This window comes from Podarcis erhardii, assembly GCF_964252035.2.
Source record: "Podarcis erhardii genome assembly, chromosome: 1".
In the NCBI taxonomy this organism is placed as follows: domain Eukaryota; kingdom Metazoa; phylum Chordata; class Lepidosauria; order Squamata; family Lacertidae; genus Podarcis; species Podarcis erhardii.
The window spans coordinates 70,365,987-70,385,608 of NC_138497.1; the positions used below are offsets into that span (position 1 = coordinate 70,365,987).

General features: G+C 39.9%; 1 protein-coding gene across 6 annotated transcripts in view; it reads left to right on the forward strand.

Annotated features, from left to right (window-relative positions):
* DENND5A (DENN domain containing 5A) overlaps positions 1 to 19,622 on the forward strand; it is a 66,406-nt gene that overhangs the window by 44,256 nt on the left and 2,528 nt on the right. For all 6 annotated transcript variants that reach the window (XM_081840158.1, XM_081840159.1, XM_081840161.1 and 3 more), the window contains 8 exons: positions 1,621 to 1,749; positions 3,265 to 3,386; positions 10,344 to 10,489; positions 10,966 to 11,084; positions 13,551 to 13,732; positions 15,285 to 15,367; positions 17,292 to 17,415; positions 17,610 to 17,778. In XM_081840158.1, the coding sequence (XP_081696284.1) occupies positions 1,621 to 1,749; positions 3,265 to 3,386; positions 10,344 to 10,489; positions 10,966 to 11,084; positions 13,551 to 13,732; positions 15,285 to 15,367; positions 17,292 to 17,415; positions 17,610 to 17,778 (1,074 nt within the window). The remainder of the gene's footprint in view (positions 1 to 1,620; positions 1,750 to 3,264; positions 3,387 to 10,343; positions 10,490 to 10,965; positions 11,085 to 13,550; positions 13,733 to 15,284; positions 15,368 to 17,291; positions 17,416 to 17,609; positions 17,779 to 19,622) is intronic.

The following is a 19,622-nucleotide window of genomic DNA, read 5'->3' on the forward strand; positions in this document are numbered from 1 at the left end:
CCGAAAGCTGCTCCACAGACTTTGGAGAATACCCAGACCAGATTTAGGGGGCGCAGGAGGGGGAAAGTTCTGCTGAGCAAGCAGAAATCCTTCCACTGATGGAATGAGTTAGTTGAGTGCCTGTCCATTTCATGCATTTTAAGTAGACTTTAGCATATGTAGTACATTAATATGGCAACTACTCTCAAGTGGCAAGTATTAAGATTGTCTTATTTTACCTTTAGTAATTAAGCAGTGTATAAAATAGCTTAAATATATGAATAAGCACAGAATGCAAAAAAAACAAGAGTGCTTTATCTTTTGTAGCAGTTAGATTCAGTAGGTATATATGCTGAGCAGGAAGAAGTAAATGGTTTCAGAACAAACTAATAATCTATTGAGCATTTGTTGTATGATAGAGAAATATAGACAGGTACACTTTTTATGTCATATGACATTGCTGTTGTAGTCATTGCTGATAAATATTTTATTACAGGGAGGGAAAACTAAGACATGGGGGCTACCAGAAGGCTCTCTATCCAGCCCCCAGGTTTCTGTCTGGCCATCCCTGTCTCTCCAGTCCACCCCCCCCCCCACTGACTTTGCTTCATACCTTCCTTGTCTGGGAGGAATTTACAAAGCTAGCAGCTTTCTAATAACATTCTCTCTTCTGGAAACAATGATTAATGCTGAGGCCTAGAAGTCAAACATTTCATGAATATGATTACCAATTTGCTGTGTGTATATCTAACAAGTCACTCAGCCTTTCTGAATATAACATTCTCGCATAAAGAGAGTTCCTAGCCATTAATGAAAACAAAGCAAATTCTCATTATTTTTAATTATTATCCTCGATATCAACTGTGCTAAAGATAGATAGTAAGATCACTTAGGTATATCTTGTGTTTTTTGAGGGAGAGGGATGTTCATCCTGCACAATTTTATATTCCTTTCACTGGTTAGTAAAACCTCTTTAAATCCTACTTCAATATTTACTTGCGCTTACGGTTATTTCTGCTACTTTAGTTGCTTGTTGATGTCATCTTAGGCCCAGACTAAAGAGGGCAGCAGTATTTATTCATGGTTTGCTCCATAAAGGAGTGTGTGGAGCAATCAGTCTTTCTTTTTCTTCGACATGCAGTGGAGCACATGGGTGTGGGGAACTAAACCCTGCCCTCTCTCCCACTTTTCCTCACTGAGTTTCATTGCTTCATTCAATTTTTCTTGCAGCTCAGTTCTGCTACCTAGGCTCATGAGAAGATTGTTTGAAGCAATGGAATGCAATGATGTAAGAGATAGGCAGGGGCAGTGCCAAGTTCTCTTTACCCACTAGCTTAATTTGAATAAAATCTAAACACTCTGACTTTATAGGTGAATGGGGCAGACTTGTAAATAAAATACTAGACTGTAATGTCTATTACAGTGGTAGCCAGTGTATGCCTGCTAGATATGGTTGGACTATAATTCCTATCAATCCTGGCCGGCATAGCTAATAATCAAGGATAATGGGAGTTGTAGTTCAGCAATATCTGGAAGGCTTTCTGTTGGGTCGCCTGGGGTACTGTGCAATGCATTCCTGTCAGCTTCTTTTCTAACTCAGTAAAAAGTAGGACAGCACAATAACCTGCTTTTCCTTCTCAGGCATATCCAGAATATAAGTGAGATCAAAACTGATGTTGGTAAGGCTCGAGCTTGGGTTCGGCTCTCTATGGAAAAGAAATTACTTTCCCGCCACCTGAAACACCTTCTTTCTGATCATGAACTCACAAAGTAAGTTGAGTCCAGCTTGAGGTTAGCGGAGATCTGTTGGTTTGTGGTAGTTGTTTTTTAAATAGACTTGCCATAGCCTTTAGGAAAGAAAATAGATAACACAGTATATGATTTTATCAGGTACTGATAAAGCTGCTTGAGAAACAGAATAATCTTGAAAAAGGATAGGCTTGGAACAAAGAGGGCATACATAAGTTTGCATTCAGAAAATTTGGGTTCATTCCCTTTGCTATATATTTTGTATAGTGATGGTCAGAAAGTCCAAAATAAACTAGATGAAGACATCTCCAAAACAGTATTTCTTTCAGCTATCTTAAACTGGAAGACTGTTGGTTTCAACTTTGAAAAATATAACTCTTATGAAAAATTACTATAATGGGATAATCCTGATGTGAGCTATTGTGAGCACCTTAGAGGCAGGGTAGGTTCTAAACACATTATAGCAGAGGAATTCCCTTAGCATATGTTCTGGTACTATAGGAATGAATTTTCTGTTCTTTACATTTTTCTCACTTTTTAATTACATCAGCACATTGATCAAGGCAATGAATGGGGGTAAATATAACTAGAAAATTAAGGTAACAAACAATGCTTGTGCATGGTAGTTTGCATTCCATAAAAACTCTCATGACCGAGTAAGATTGCATTCCTATATTCACTTACCTGGGAATAATTTCCACTGAACTTAATAGGGCTTATTCCTGAGTACACACAAAGGATTGTGCTGTAAATTGTGTACAATTATTTTATATATTTGGATACTCTGATTTTCTTCCTAAACTCAACTTTTCCAATAACATTAAATCTTTTGATGAGGACTGTGGTGAAGGAAAGTAGGGAAAGGGAATGGAAAGAGCAGGAAATTGTGAATAAGAATAGGTGAGCAAATGGGGAAAGGATGGAAGAAGGTGTAGCCGAAGGGGAGAATACTCATCTGTAATAAGGCACTATATTTCCTGTGGCCTTTCCTTCTGCTTCCCCTGGTTTTTGAGCCTCCATCAGCTTTGCTTCCAAACTATTCAAACCACAGGGGGCTAAAATCATGATAATTTTAAAAAGAAAATTTAAATTATTTTTTTGTACAGCAAAGGTGTGGGGAATAGTACAGTGGTACCTTGGTCTATGAACAGCCCTGTTAACGAACACTTCAGACAATGAACTCCGCAAAACCAGAAGTAGGTGTTCCAGTTAGTGAACTTTGCCCTGGAAGACAAATGGAAGCTGAACACCGGCAGTGGGAGGCTTCATTAGGGAAAGCACACACTTTGGTTTAAGAACGCTTCGGTCTAAGAACGGACCTAAGTTCGTAAACCGAGATACCACTGTATTCCTAATTGAAACGTTGTCTGTAAGGTGGGTGCAAGCCTACATGAAACATCTGTGGAGTAAGGTAGTTAGAAGTCAAAACTTTAGTGGTTACATGATACACATATTGATTGGTTCATTGTAAATGCCAGCAACCCTCTGTTTGGGAAGTCTTATTATAGTAATATATAATTTTGTTTTCTTTGTCAGAAAACTCTACAAGCGCTATGCATTCCTCCGCTGTGATGATGAAAAAGAGCAATTTCTGTATCACCTCCTGTCATTCAATGCTGTTGATTACTTTTGTTTTACCAATGTTTTTACAACTATCTGTAAGTATAGCTTTTAATTGTTGTGTTACAGTGGTGCCTCGCAAGACGAAAATAATCCGTTCCGCGAGTCTCTTCGTCTAGCGGTTTTTTCGTCTTGCGAAGTAACCCTATTAGCGGATTAGCACTATTAGCGGCTATTAGCGGCTTAGCGGCTAAGCGGCTTAGAAAAAGGGGGGGAGCGAAAAAATTGCAAGACTTGCAAGACGTTTTCGTCTTGCGAAGCAAGCCCATAGGGAAATTCGTCTTGCGAAGCGCCTCAAAAACGGAAAACCCTTTCGTCTAGTGGGTTTTTCGTCTTGCGAGGCATTCATCTTGCGGGGCACCACTGTACTTTTCAAAGGGTTTAAAGCATGTTTGACACATGCGTATAGCCTCATTTATTTTATAACAGCATACAGATATCTCATGCTGGGAGTCTACCAATACCCCTTTCATGAGATGATATAATTTGTAACTCTGCAAAGTGTAAAATCCATGGTTGTTTGTTTTTTTAGTGTGTGAACTTACTATAATTTTGTCTGCAGGAAATATATTTCAAACAAATTTCTGTTTTATAATAATTCTGTATGGTAAATTAGCAGTGAGACCTCATCGATACATTCTAGTATTTTTGATTAGCATATTGCAATGCATTTGAAATCTTCCCTACCTCCAACACTGCCAATTTTGTATGCTTCCTTATAAGTTCTCTGCATTATCCTTCTCCTACCTGCCTTTTTATGTTCATCTTCATACTCAGCATGAGTATGATAAGTTTCCTATGCTCTCTTCTGAGCTCCCCTTGTGAGAGATCCGTCATTAGTTCTCAGTTCTCTTTTGAAAGACATGCTGCTTTGGGAGCCATAGTTGGACCTGTTTTATTTTATTTTATTTTATAATATTTATTAAGGGTTTTTTAATTACAACACAAAAAACAAAGCATACAAAAATATCACATTTTATAACATATTTTCTTATCCTCTTTGGACTTCCTCACATCTCCCGCTCCTACGTTCCAAAATTATAAAAAACATTAGTCCAGCAATTTATCACCTTGTCCCCACCTTAGAATCTAGTTTTCCAATGTTATATCTTAAATTTTAGATATGTTCATTTCACTCTTTAAAACATTTAGTTTAGCCTAATCATTGTCTAAAAAATTGATTTTTCCATGAATTTAACTTATCTTCATAATTCACTTCATCTAATTCGATTGTGCCAAATTGTTTATGATCAAGCATCCTCCTTAACATTCATGCAGTTTACAATATTTTTGCAAATAATCCTTAAATTTCTTCCAGTCTTCTTCCACCGTCTCCTCTCCCAGGTCTCGGATTCTGCCAGTCATCTCGGCCAGTTCCATATAGTCTATCAGTTGCATCTGCCATTCTTCCAGTGTGGGTAAATCTTGTGTTTTCCAGTGCTTGGCAACGAGTATCCTTGCTGCTGTTGTTGCATACATAAAAAATGTTCGATCCTTCTTTAACACCCCTTGGCCAACAATACCCAAAAGGAAGGCCTCTGGTTTCTTAAGGAAGGTATACTTAAATACCTTTTTCAGTTCATTATATATCATTTCCCAGAAAGCCTTCACCTTGGGGCAAGTCCACCAAAGGTGAAAGAACGTTCCTTCATTTTCCTTACACTTCCAACACTTATTATCAGACAAGTGGTATATTTTTGCAAGTTTGACTGGGGTCATGTACCATCTATATATCATTTTCATTACATTTTCTTTCAGAGCATTGCATGCAGTGAAATTCAGCCCAGTAGTCCACAACTTTTCCCAGTCCTCAAACATGATATTATACCCAATGTCCTGTGCCCACTTTATCATAGCCGATTTAACCATTTCATCTTGTGTGTTCCATTTTAACAGCAAGTTATACATTCTTGAAAGTACCTTAGTCTTAGGCTCTAACAGTTCAGTTTCTAGCTTCGATTTTTCCACCTGGAATCCTAACTTTCTATCAAGTTTAAAAACTTCTTTAATCTGAGCATAGTGTAACCAATCCCGCACTTTGTCTTTCATTTTCTCCTGACTCTGCAATTTCCAGTTATCTCCATCTTTTTCTAAGATTTCCCAATACTTCGGCCATTTGGCCTCCATATTGGGTCTTTTCCGGGCCTTAGCTTCCAGTGGTGAAAGCCACCTTGGAGTTTTATTTTCCAATAAGTCTTTGTATTTTGTCCAGACATTAAACACTGCTTTTCTGACAATATGGTTCTTGAAATTCTTATTAATCTTAACCTTGTCATACCATAAATATGCATGCCAGCCAAACGCATTGTCAAAACCTTCCAAATCTAAAACATCAGTGTCCTCGAGAAGCAGCCAATCTTTCAACCAGCAAAAAGCTGCTGATTCATAATACAGCCTTAAGTCTGGCAGGGCAAAGCCCCCTCTTTCTTTCGCGTCAGTTAATATCTTAAACTTAATTCTGGGCTTTTTGCCCTGCCAGACAAATTTGGAAATATCTCTCTGCCACTTTCGGAAACACTCTGTTTTGTCCACAATCTGTAATGTTTGAAATAAAAAAAGCATTTTCGGCAATACATTCATCTTTACAGCAGCGATTCGGCCTAACAAGGAAAGTTTCAATCTTGTCCAACTTTCTAAGTCTTTCTTAATTTCTGCCCAGCATTTCTCATAATTATCTTTGAATAGACTCAGATTTTTTGCTGTTATGTTTACCCCTAGGTATTTTACTTTTTTAACCACATTCAACTCTGTCTCTTTCTGAAACTGTTCTGACTCTGTAACTGTCAAATTTCCCCCCAATACCTTGGTTTTCTGCTTGTTTAACTTAAATCCCGCTACCCGACCAAACTCTTGAATCAGTTGTAATACTTTTTCCGTACTAGATTCTGGCTCCTGTAGGGTCAGAACTAGGTCATCTGCAAACGCTTTAAGTTTATATTGCTTCGCTCCGACCTGAATACCTTCCACCAACCGGTCCCCTCTGATCATGTTCAAGAGCACCTCCAGGACAGAAATAAATAACAATGGGGAAATCGGGCAGCCTTGTCGTGTTCCTTTTTCAATTTTGAACTCTTCTGTAATCACATTGTTGACTATCAGTTTAGCCTTTTGTTCTGAATAAATTGCATCAATCCCATTCCCAAAACTCCGTCCCACCCCCATCCCTTCCAAATTTCCCTTCATAAATTTCCAAGAAATATTATCAAAGGCCTTCTCCACATCTATAAAAATTAAGACTGCTTTTGTATTGATATTTGTTTGCAAAAGTTCCAAAATATCAATTATGTTCCTTGTATTAGCAAACAAATGTCTGCCTGGGAGAAAGCCTGCCTGATCTTTATGAATTACCTGATTCAAAACTTTTTTAAATCTACTTGCTAAAATGTCTGCGAATATTTTGTAATCCACATTTAGAAGAGAGATGGGGCGGTAGTTCTTAAGTTGAGTCTTTTCAGTTTCCGATTTTGGTATCAATGTGATAAAAGCTTCTTTCCACGATTCCGGCGCCTTCTTCCCCTCCAAAATTTCATTGCTAACCTCCAACAATGGTTGTATCAAATAGTCTTTCAATATCTTATAGTACTTGGAGGTGAGCCCATCTGGCCCTGGAGATTTGCCCAATTGCATGTTCTGAATGGCTTGTTCAATCTCTTGTCGTGTTATTTTAGAGTTCAGGATTACTCTATTTTCTTGTGACAATTTTGATAGTCCATTCTTTTTCAAAAATTGTTTTATCTCAGCCTCATCTTGCGGCCCTTGAGTATATAATTTTTTGAAATATCTCTGGAAGCACTTTCTAATATCCACAGGGTTCTGAATGTTTCTTCCTTCAATCTCTAAGTTTGTAACTGTATTTAGTTTTTGTCTCTTCTTCAACTGCCATGCTAGCAGTTTCCCACATTTATTCGCCGATTCAAATGTTCTTTGTTTCATTAGTTTAACTTTCCACTCTATTTCCTGGTTTATCAATTTAGAATATTGTGCTTGATAGAGTTTAATTTCTCTCAGAATCGGCTGTGACTTCGGATTAGATCTTAACTTCTTCTCAAATTCTTTAATTTTCTCCAAAATCTTATCTTTTTTCTCATTTTGTGTCCTTTTCTTTACAGCATTCTGTTGTATCAAGAACCCCCTCATCACTGCCTTACTTGCATCCCAGATTATTCTTTTTTCCACTGTAGTATTCAAATTTATCTCAAAATAATCCTTCAGAGCTTTTTGGGCTTTCTTGGTAATCTCCTGATCTCTAAACAAATTGTCATTCATCTTCCATCTAAAGGAGCCGGTTGGTAGTAGTGTCATATTCATCTTTATGGCATTATGGTCGGAGCAGGTCTTTGGGCAGATTTCCACCTTTCCGATCTTAGGTGCCAGACCTCTAGATATCCATATTTGGTCGATTCTCGTCCATGTCAGTTGGGCTTCAGAAAAGAATGTTCCTTCTCTTCCCAAGGGGTTCTTTGTCCTCCAAATGGCAATCAAGTCCATATTGTCAGTCAGTTCAAAAAAAGTCTTTGGTAGTCTGCCATCTTTTGTAAGATTTTGATTTTGTGACTTATCCATGTTGGTGGATACCACGCCATTCATATCTCCCATCATAATGATGTTGTCATAGTCCAGATAGTCCAGGACACTCTCATGCAACTTCTTATAAAATTCCGATTTCCCTTCATTTGGTGCATAGATTCCTAATATCAAAAATTTCTCTCCTTGGTATTGTATCTCAATTGCCAAAATTCTTCCTTGCTCATCTTTGAATAAAAATTTAGGTGATAGGCTCTCCTTTGCATAGATCACCACTCCTCTTTTCTTCACTCGGTCCGAAGAAATAAATTCTTGGCCTAATCTTTTATTTATTAGCACTTTTTTATGGAGCCTAGTCACATGTGTTTCTTGCAAACAAATAATGTCCAATTGTTCTTTTTTCAATATATAAAATAACTTCCTCCTTTTTTCCGGAGAATTGCACCCATTAATATTCCAGCTCAGCAGTTGCAGAGACATCCTGAACAAATCTGTTATTTCTCAAGGGGTGGTATCTTTTTCTCTAGATCTTCAGGTTCCAAGGAAGAAGGTACAGCAGATGCTCCAGGCCCCAAAGGTGTTTCGATTCCTTTCTGAAGGTCCTCTCCGTAGGCAATCAGAAATTTATCTCTGTCTTCAAGTGTTTTAATCTTGACTTTCTTCCCTCTGAAGGTGAAGGATAATCCCTGAGGAAATTCCCACCTGAAAATGATTGAGTTGCTCCTTAACAATCTGACCAATTCAAGATAGGCAGATCTAAGGTCCAGCAGTTGTTTCGGGATATCTTTGTAAATTTCAGCTCTTCTGTCCAAGATGTCCAGTGACTTTCCGTAGTGTAAACCCAAAATCTTGTCCCTTTGCTCCTTCGATCTCAAAGTTATCAAACAGTCTCTGGGCTTATCTTTCTTTGCAAATCTTCCAAGTCTGAAAGCCGATACAATTTTAAAGTCCTTTTCTTCCTGTATAGGCCAGAACTTGGAAAATTCTTTGGTCAGGAACTCAACTAAATTTCCTTCTTCAGCTTCTGGTATTGACCTTAACCTTAAATTGTTTTCCCGGTTCCGCAGTTCTATCATAGACAAATACATCTGTTGCTCTCCAACTTGTTTACAAAATGGTTTTACCTCTTGTTCTAAATTTTCAACTTTTTGGCTAGTAGCCTCGGCCAATTTACGATTCTCTTCAGTGGCCTCAGTTAACTGCCCAATTGCTTGTACGTTCTGTGTCACCTGTCCCATTATTTTGTTTAGACAAGCTGTATTTTGATCAATTTTGGCTGTTTGTTCATCCGCTTTCTTGTCCAAAGATTCTACTCTTTTATCCAAAGACTCCAATTTTTCATAGATTTTCTCTAAAATTGAAGCAGTTGCTCCTGAGGCCATATCTTCCAACTGTAACTGCTCAGTTTCTTCTTCCCCTGCCAACGGCAGAGTAGACACAATTTCTTCCTCCCCTGCTACCGGCAGGGTAGGTACAGATGATCTACGTGTCTGTAAGGCTGAGGTTAAAGTTGTTTGTCTAGTTCTTGCTCCCCTTTTTCTTGTGCCGCTCATTCCAATTTTATCTAGGAGTCAAGGTCAAGCTGGGTAGCTCCCATGAGAATACAGCAGCCCAAGAGCAAACAGTCAAATAGGAGGAAAGGAAAGAGAAAGTAAAGTAGTGTCACTGCTGTAAGTCCAAAATCCTCTAGAGGGAGCTTGGAATGTCTTGAGAGAAGAAGTCAAATCAAATAAGATCAATAAAGTCAAATTTAATGTCCAAAGACCTTCAGTAGCTTTAGCAGAGTTGGTGTTAACAGCATAACATTGTTTCTGACAAGTGTCAACTGGTATTTCAAAGTAGCAAGTCTAAAAATGCTCTGAATGTTGCAAGTCCAAATACACAATAGCCAAATCTGCAAACTGACAGTTCTGCTGTTCAGGCAGCCCAAGTACCTGGGCTTCTCAGTCAAAATTTGTAGTTCCCAAAGAAGAAGATTAACACAGTCCAAGTAGAAGGTAAATCCAATAAATAAATTAAGTCTAAAAGCAGCTTCAATGGGTGCTCAAATCAGATGGTTTAAAAAGCCTCTACAATGGCTCCACTCCTCCAGCTCTTTTTGCTTTGAAATTTAAATAGCAGCGGAAGACGGACTTCCTTTTAACATCTCTCCGCTTTCAGCCAAATTTCCATTAATTTAGACTCCAATTGTGAAAAGTCCCTCCTTACTCACGGGTTGTTGCTTTTCTGTTCCATAGTTGGACCTGTTTTAACATCACTAGACTCCATTGGTACGCTTCTGTCTGTCTGTCCAAAATAAGCTTTCAGTGATTTTTCTTTCACTCCCTGGGAGTCTGAGATCAAGCCTAGCGGGTGATATTTCTGCCTAAGAATATAGTATAATGGGTATTTGTTATTCTGTTTCATTTGTATTTGCATTTGTTCTTGGACAACTTGTTTCAGCCAAATTGTTTTTTTGTTCTGTTTTACAGTGATTCCATACCATATATTGATCATTCCTAGCAAAAAACTTGGTGGCTCAATGTTCACAGCCAACCCATGGATCTGCATTTCAGGAGAACTGGGTGAAACAGGAGTCCTACACATTCCAAGGAATACACTGGAGATGACATTTGAGGTATGGCCTTACCTAAAGATAAAATTAAAAAGAAGTCAAAAATCAGAAGATTGCTGGGGACTTTTTCTATTATTTTACTATTATTATTAATTAAATATGCATATCGCCCTTCATCTGAAGATCACAGGGCAGTTCAAAACCTGAAATATATGTGCACCTGTATAATACAAATTGCATGTATCTTCCTTTTGGAATCTTTCCATGAGAGCCCAGCAAACCTATAGAAAATTATGATTTAAATATGTTAGCTGGAGAGGGACGTGTAAAACTATCTCTACAGACTTTCCATTGTGTTATTTTAAAAGTTCCCTTACCGTTTGGTTTGTAAACTTGCTTTTTTCTCTAAAATGTGGCATTGTGTTTAGTCATTGCTAAGTTTGGATATTATTGCTCTGTTCATTAGACTGTGGTCACTGTGATGTTTTATTTCTGTTTTGATTCAGCAGATTTCCCCCCACCCCTTTTCTAATTTTCAGTGTCAGAACCTGGGAAAGCTTACCACAGTACAAATAGGACATGATAATTCTGGACTGTATGCAAAGTGGCTTGTGGAATATGTCATGGTGAGAAATGAAGTAACGGGTCACACTTACAAGTAAGCAGCATTTCAGCTTTTTTATGGATTGCCTGAAAGGATGTATTGAAAATGTTGTATCATAACTGCATCAACTTCCTTTGTAAAATCAGCCTGTTGCTGCTCAAAATACTTAAGTCTGATAGGTATTCCTTTTCTTGCCCTGTGGGACCAAATCAGTTACTGATACCTATTCTAATGTAGCACAAGACTTGTTTCTCATAAAGCTCATCTGTAAATAAAAATATACACTGTTTTACAGAGTATGATTTGATGCCTCTTCTTGTTTATATCCACTATAAGCTTATGTTCGCTGAAATTGGAATTAAGCTGAATTATCTATTGACTTGTATGATTTAGAGTGCTTTCTTGTAAATTTAAACACACAAATTTATATACGGTACTGTCAATGTACAATAGATATTTATTTGTATACACTAGTAAAGCTATGAGAACACACACACACACACACACACACACACACACACACACTACTGTGTGAGTGCCTGGAGGCAGTTGGAGGATGGATGGCGGCTAACAGATTGAGGTTGAATCCTGACAAGACAGAAGTACTGTTTTGGGGGGACAGGGGGAGGGCGGGTGTGGGGGACTCCCTGGTCCTGAATGGGGCAACTGTGCCCTTGAAGGAGCAGGTGCGCAGCCTGGGAGTCATTTTGGACTCACAGCTGTCCATGGAGACGCAGGTTAATTCTGTGTCCAGGGCGGCTGTATACCAGCTCCACCTGGTACGCAGGCTGAGACCCTATCTGCCCGCGGACTGTCTCGCCAGAGTAATGCATGTTCTAGTTATCTCCCGCTTGGACTACTGTAATGCGCTCTACATGGGGCTACCTTTGATGGTGACCTAGAAACTGTAATTAATCCAGAATGCGGCAGCTAGGCTGGTGACTGGGAGTGGTCGCCGGGACCATATAACACCGGACCTGAGAGATCTGCATTGGCTCCCAGTACGTTTCCAAGCACAATTCAAAGTGTTGGTGCTGACTTTAAAGCCCTAAATGGCCTTAGTTCTGTATACCTGAAGGAGCGTCTCCACCCTCATCGTTCAGCCTGGAAACTGAGATCCAGTGCCGAGGGCCTTCTGGCGGTTCCCTCATTGCGAGAAGTGAGGTTACAGGGAACCAGACAGAGGGCCTTCTCGGTAGTGGCGCCCGCACTGTGGAACACCCTCCCATCAGATGTCAAGTAAATAAGCAGCTATCCTATTTTTAAAGGACATCTGAAGGCAGCCCTGTTTAGGGAAGTTTTTAATATTTAATGCTGTATTGTTTTTAACACTCAATTGGGAGCCGCCCAGAGTGGCTGGGGAAACTCAGCCAGATGGGCGGGGTATAAATAATAAATTACAGTGGTACCTCAGGTTACAGATGCTTCAGGTTACAGACTCCACTAACCCAGAAATTGTACCTCGGGTTAAGAACTTTGCTTCAGGATGAGAACAGAAATCGTTCAGCAGCAGCGCAGCAGCAGCAGGAGGCCCCGTTAGCTAAAGTGGTGCTTCAGGTTAAGAACAGTTTCAGGTTAAGAACAGACCTCCAGAATGAATTAAGTTCTTAACCCGAGGTATCACTGTATTATTTACTACTACTACTACTATTATTATTATTATTATTATTATTATTATTATTATTCTAGAAAAAGGTGCCAGAACTCACCATAAATGCCTCCCCTGTTCTCCCTTGGCACCCACCTGAGAACTGCCAGAACTTAGTTCTGGTGAGTTCTGAAAAAAAGCCCTGTCTCAAAGAAGTTTCATATCTAATGAACATTATTAATTACATTTGGTTGCATCCAGAGAAATATTAGCCAAAGGGGGTTGGTGGAAGGTGACTCTCCCACCTCTCCAAGACCCAGCAGCCCCCAGGTTCCCTTGAAACACCTCTTCTGAGAGTCATGGGCTGTGGCACAGGGGAGCTGGTAGGGAATGCTGAAAATTGGGTGGAGGCATCATCTGTCAGTGGGAGTTCCTGCTTACAAATGATGACTCCACCTAAATGCCAACAAACCCCTCCTTTCCTCTCAGCCCCCCCCCCAGTCTGCCCCATTTTTCAGGGTCCTCTGACTCTTGTGATAGGTTTTTCAAGAGGCTGCCAGGGCCTCGTGGGAGTGGGAAAGTCATTGGTTTGTGTTCCTTTGGTTCAGATCCAATTTGGTCAATAAATCCAATCAATCTGTTGGCTGTCCAAAATATCTGTTTGCTTATGGTCCAGAAGATTCAGAGTTCTGTTTCCAACAGCACATGTATGTGGCCCCTGAGGATTAGTCAGTTACATAACTCCTCCTGTGATTAATACTGTTCAATTCTTGTGCTGCACCAGTCTTGCAGGGATGAGAAACTTTAGTAAATGGAACATGCCCAGCATGAAATAAAAGCCATTTTACTGATTCACTTAATGTATAGCCTCTTGCTAAAATCTGGGATTAAGAGCTGCATCATGTGTCTTTTTTCTTATTTCATGTCTTTAGGTTTCCATGTGGGAGGTGGCTTGGAAAAGGGATGGATGATGGCAGTTTAGAGAGGATCCTGGTTGGAGAATTGCTGACATCCCATTCTGAGGTAGATGAAAGGCAGTGCAGAACTCCGCCTTTGCAGCAGTCCCCAAGTATGATTAGAAGATTCGTTACAATATCACCAAACAACAAACCAAGTAAGCTGGTTAAATTGAAAAAACATTTTACTAGTAATCTTACATATAGTAATAGCAAACTCAGTTCTCTGAGTGTAGTTATTTATGTAGCCAAAACATCATCCATACACTTATTAGTAGACTTGGGGGAGCCCCACAGTTTGTGGAAGTACAAAAAGTCTATAGGGGGGGAATCCTATGGGGGACAAACCCAAAAATAGCTCAGTGAGAATGAAATGTTGACTGACTGACTTGTGCGAGGTGGGGATGATTATCCTGAAAAAAGGGAATGGCTGACAGGTTGGAATTTTGAACAGGTCTCCACTCTGCAACATTTTGTTGCATGTCTTGCTTCCACCATCTCAAAAGCAATGAAGTACTCTGGTTTTAAATCTTCATTAGGTTACTTAAATATTCTTTTGTTGCAGCTTGTTTGACAATATGTCAGTCAGTCTCATTCCTGGTGATGGGGCAAAGGGAAAAGGAAAGGATGAGAACACTTACTGTATTTTTCCTCTATTGGACGCACCGGACCATAGGAGGGGAAGAATAGGAAAAAAAATTTTTTTCTTGTTCTCCCCCTCAAAAACAAGGTGCGTTCAAGGTGTGTTCAAGAGCAGGCCTTGCCGCTGCCCCCGAGCTTGTGGGGCTGGGGGGGGGGGAAGCGCTGCTTCCTGAAGCCTTTGGAGCGCAGCTGCAATCCAAAGGCTTGAGGCTTCGGGGACATCCTTTGTAGCCTCTGCAGGGCGGCGGGGTGCCTTCACCCCGCCGCCCTGCGGAGGCTTTGTGCAGCCATCCCGAAGCTGGAACAGCAAGACAGAGGGCTGCACTGGCCAAAGCCCGGGGTGTACAGCGCCATGCTCCCCGGGCTTCGGGCTGCAGGCAGCTGTCCGCAAGCCCTGCAGAGCCTGGTGGGAACTCCCGCTGGACTCTGCAGGCTTGCAGAGAGCTGCCCGAAGCCTGGGGTGCACAGCGCCGCGCTCCCTGGGCTTCGGACTGCAGGCAGCTATCTGCAAACCTGCATAGCCCAGCAGGAGTTCCCGCCGGGCTCCGCAGGCTTGCGGATAGCTTCCTTGAAGCCTGGAACGCGAGAGGGGTCAGTGCGCATGACCCCTCTCGCTCTCCAGGCATCAGCGAAAGCCTGCACTCGCTTCATAGGACACACACACTTTCCCCCTTCATTTTTGGAGGGGAAAAGTGCGTCCTATAGGGCGAAAAATACGGTAAGTTGATTTTAATCTACAAACTACTGTTGTAACCAGTGCTTGCTGTTGGAGGCTTTCTCATTTAATTTATCAAGATTTCAACCTCTGTGTAATGTTTCCCCCTTCACCTTCAAACATTATTTACCCAATAAAGTAGCTGTAGCTGTTCCCTATATGGCAGCTTGGTGGGTTTTACTCATTACTTCTAAAACCCTATATTACAAAAGATAAATGCACAAATGTTGATAAATCTGTCCTATTTTAGAATGTAAAAAGCAGAAGCCTGGATCTAGTTCCTTTCTAAAGTCCCTGGCCAAGTGAAAAACAAATAATTGCTTAAACAAATACATGTTTTCCTTCTTGCACAGAGTTAAACACAGGTCAAATACAAGAATCTATTGGTGAAGCAGTAAATGGAATTGTCAAACATTTCCACAAGCCAGAGAAAGAGGTGAGCATTGTCATTGAGCTTGATAATATTTCTCTGTTTATATTTATGTGTTTGCTAGTTAGTTTATGAAAGACCATAGCTACAATTGACAAGAATGTTTCATTGAGCAGAACAGTGTGTCACAGATGTGCACATGCAGCTGACGAGTTGAAGGGAATTATGTATAGCCAAATACAGACTCTTGCAGCTACATTTCTTCTTGATGTCAGTTTTAATCAGAGTTCTTCAGTAAATTTGTAATCCAAAATTGTGTTTGTCTTAACCAGGATTAACAAAGGTCATAAATAACTTTGGACCCAGGTGAAAGGGGGCAGGAAAATTTGCATGTGAGAATAGAATGCACTCCTGTAGTCTGCAGTCAGTCGCTTAACCCTGGATCCAGTATTATATCAGAACCAAGCCTTAGAATTAAGTCTGATAAAAAAGTATGCCAATTGTTTGAATTTGTCAGCTGTGCCTTGATCACAAAGATCATAGTATCCCATTTGGTACTTTTTTGGACAACCCCTTCTCTATTTGTTCTGATTTGTAGTACTAGATATGCTGTCTTGTGATATCCAGTATATTGGGTTTTGTTTAACATTTGTACCTCATATTTATTTATGCTCCTAGTCTCGATTACAAATATATATATATTGTATGTATTGTATATATTGTGTATATATACACACACACACACACACACAATATATATGTGTGTGTGTGTGCATATATATATATATATATATATATATATATATATATATATATAGTGTGTGTGTGTATATATATATATATATATACACACAACCAGTAGCATTACAAATTAAGAACTGTTTCATATAAAAGCAGTAACAGAAATTACATATTAAAAGGCTGTCAAATATATTTCCAGTTTCTAACTAAAGACCAGTAAAAAGGAGGGCTAATGAATCTCCAACTGGAGGGCATTCCAGAGCCATGACACCACCATCCAGAAGGCCCCGTCTCGTGTGCTTACTTACATCTGAGATGTTGATGACGCAGAGAACAGGGCCTGTGAGGCAGATGGTCCTTGCAGTAATCTGGTCCCAGTCCATTTGGGGTTTTAAAGGCTAAGACCAGTACTTCAAACTGAGCAAACAAATAAGTAGCCAGTGAAGTTAAACAACATTAGAATTACATGTTCCAATAAGGATGTTTGAGGCATCTTCTTCCAGATCTTCAAAACTCCTGAACAACAGTACCTCTACCTTGTTTGGATTAAGGTTCAATTCACTTCAGAACCGATGCCAGACACTAATTTATTATTTCCTTGGCCTCCCTGGGTTTTCAATGATGGAAAAAATGAAATGTCATCAGCAAATTGATGGCATCTTACCCTAAACCTCTGGATGACCTTCCCTGGTGGTTTCATGTATAAGTAAAAGCACTAGGGGACAAAATTTGGGATTTCACATGCCAAAGGCCACGAAGTGGAACAACAGTCTTGTGTTATACTTATACTGTAGTACTCATTTTATAAATAACAGTGTCCTTTCCTGATCAAGGCACCTCATTTTCTCCAGCTCTTCATCAAACAGAAGTGAAGGTCCAAGGATGGGTGCTTTGTTTTCTGTTGCTCTGCACAGAGAGAGCTTCTTATCCATGTTGAACAGCAGTGAACAAAGGGGTGTGTGTGTGTGTGTGTGTGTGTGAACATAATCAGGGTGGAAAGGTATTTCATCAGTAATAATGCTGACTTGTAATTTCATAAAGTGAGTAAATGGTAGCTGCTGTGAGATCTGATTGTCGTTGAAATCTTATTATTGAGCGTTTTTCTAATGGGTGCCACTAACTGATAAACTCAGTCAGTGCAGACTATTGGTAGTCTTTTTTAAAAGCCACAGTAATTTGACAGATATATTCATAATATACCATGGGTAAACATCTCAAAACTAATATTTATTTTATATCCCATTGGCAGAGAGGCAGTTTAACACTTTTGCTGTGTGGTGAAGGTGGGCTTGTCTCAGCTCTTGAGCAGGTGTTTCAGCATGGATTTAAATCCCCCAGGCTCTTCAAAAATGTCTTCATTTGGGACTTTCTAGGTAAGTACAGAAAACCTTCTTATGGGAAAAGGTTGAAGGAGTGGGTATGTTTAGACTGGAAAATAGAAGTGAAATTATAGCCATCTTCAAATATTTTATTAATTGTATAAATAATTATACTGCCACCAATATGTGAGGAAGGTTTTGAGTTTTTCTACTGATCTGATCATTATGCTATATGACTCTGTCTCCAGAAAAAGCACAAGGATATTATGAGGCTCTAGAGCAAAATGAATTGGTCCCAGAGGAAAACTGGCAGAAAAGGGCCAGGAGTTTTTGTCGCTTTGTCACAGCCATCAACAACACTCCTAGAAACATTGGGAAAGATGGCAAGTTTCAGATGTTGGTGTGCCTTGGAGCCAGGTATTGTATTTCCATAAGCATATTTTCATTTGTATATAATTGCCTGGTCTAATGTGACAGAGTTGCTTTCACACTGATCAGTTTTCTTTTATTACTGTTTTGATGTCCAGATTTTGAGTCCTTTGACCAAATTACACATCCTTACACTTATTCTGCCACTTTGGAAATTTGAAATTAGAACACGATCACTGGGATTTATCTTGACAGGAGATTAAAAGTGCTTGATCCACTTAGTTTACAAAAAAAAAAACAAAACAAAAAAAAAAAAACACCAAGGCTGAGAGGGGATATGAAAGTATTTTTCCAAATAGTAGAAGAATTAATCTGAAGAGGGAGATGAACTATTTTATATTAGAGGCTAGATTTATTTATTTATTACATGTATATATACAGTGGTACCTCGGGTTACATACGCTTCAGGTTACAGACTCCACTAACCCAAAAATATTACCTCAAGTTAAGAACTTTGCTTCAGGATCAGAACAGAAATCATGCTCCGGCGACGCGGCAGCAGCAGGAGGCCCCATTAGCTAAAGTGGTGCTTCAGGTTAAGAACAGTTTCAGGTTAAGTACGGACCTCCGGAACAAATTAAGTACTTAACCTGAGGTACCACTGTACTACAGTTTCTTCCAAGGAGCTCAAGATGGTGCACATGGTTCTCCAACTCCCCATTTTATCCTCACTACTTCCCTGTGAGGTAGATTAGGCTGAGACACAGTGACTGTCCCAAGGTTACCCAGTGAGCTTAATAACTGAGTAGGAATTTGAACCCTGGTCATCCAGGTCATAGTCCAACACTCTATCTGTTATACCACACTGGCTCAGATCTACAATAAACACCAGCTACAAAACAAAAATTGACAAATCAGAAATTTTTGTGAAACAGTCTTTCCTGGAACCACAGAGGCAGCAAATAAGCTCTTTGGTTTCAGGGCACAGTTATAAGAAATTTATGGAGAATGGTGTGGCATTTTCTATACCTTAGTTATAGCCCTTTGAAATCAGAAAGCGCCTTTCACATGCATAGGCCTTGATTTCTGCATCCCTCATTGGGAAAATCAGGGTCATCACAACAAGGATCAAGGCATGGAGATGTACCCAGTTAAATTTTCCATAAGATTGCTTCATGGCTGCAAATTTTGTACAACTGAGCATTTCCCAATCAAACTAGCAGTGCCCCTAATGGTTTCCAGTATGTGGCTTGGGCCGTTTTAAAGCAATTTGCCTTGTAAACACCTTTTCGAAGCTCCCCTGAGTCTGTCTGTGGTGCATTGTGGTCTGAATTGTGTAAGTTGATTGGTGAATGAGATGACGCTTTCTTGGGAGAATTTGGCTACAGGATTGTTTTTAAAATCCTTTCTAGCTCTCTAATTGTCACTGACGTAGGGCAGCCTATTGCTGTGGATTCCTGCAGCAGTAAAGGTATAGCCAGGACACGGCCTCAGGCTGATCTAGAATGCCAGTGCAACAAAATGTATGCCAGTTCTGCTGTGCTGGCAACACAGCAGAACTGATGTTGCCTGATGTGGCTTCTGTAAAGGTCATTATGGAGCCTAGAAATCAGCAGAAAGGAGACATGGCAGGGTAAGACTGGTGTTCTATGCAACTAACAATTCAGCCAGTATGGAGGCTTCTAATTTGCATACTGGCCGTTTAGTAGTAACCTATAATAATGGGATTGCTATTGAATAAGAATAGCAAGATAGGCCTGCCCTAACTGTATTGCATTAGATGCCCCTGTAGTTGCCAGTCCTTCTGTACCACCACAGCTAGGTATAGCTTTGGCATCAAGTGCCAGTCATTTTGGATAGAGCGAGTGGCCATGTTTTTCCAAGTTATTTCA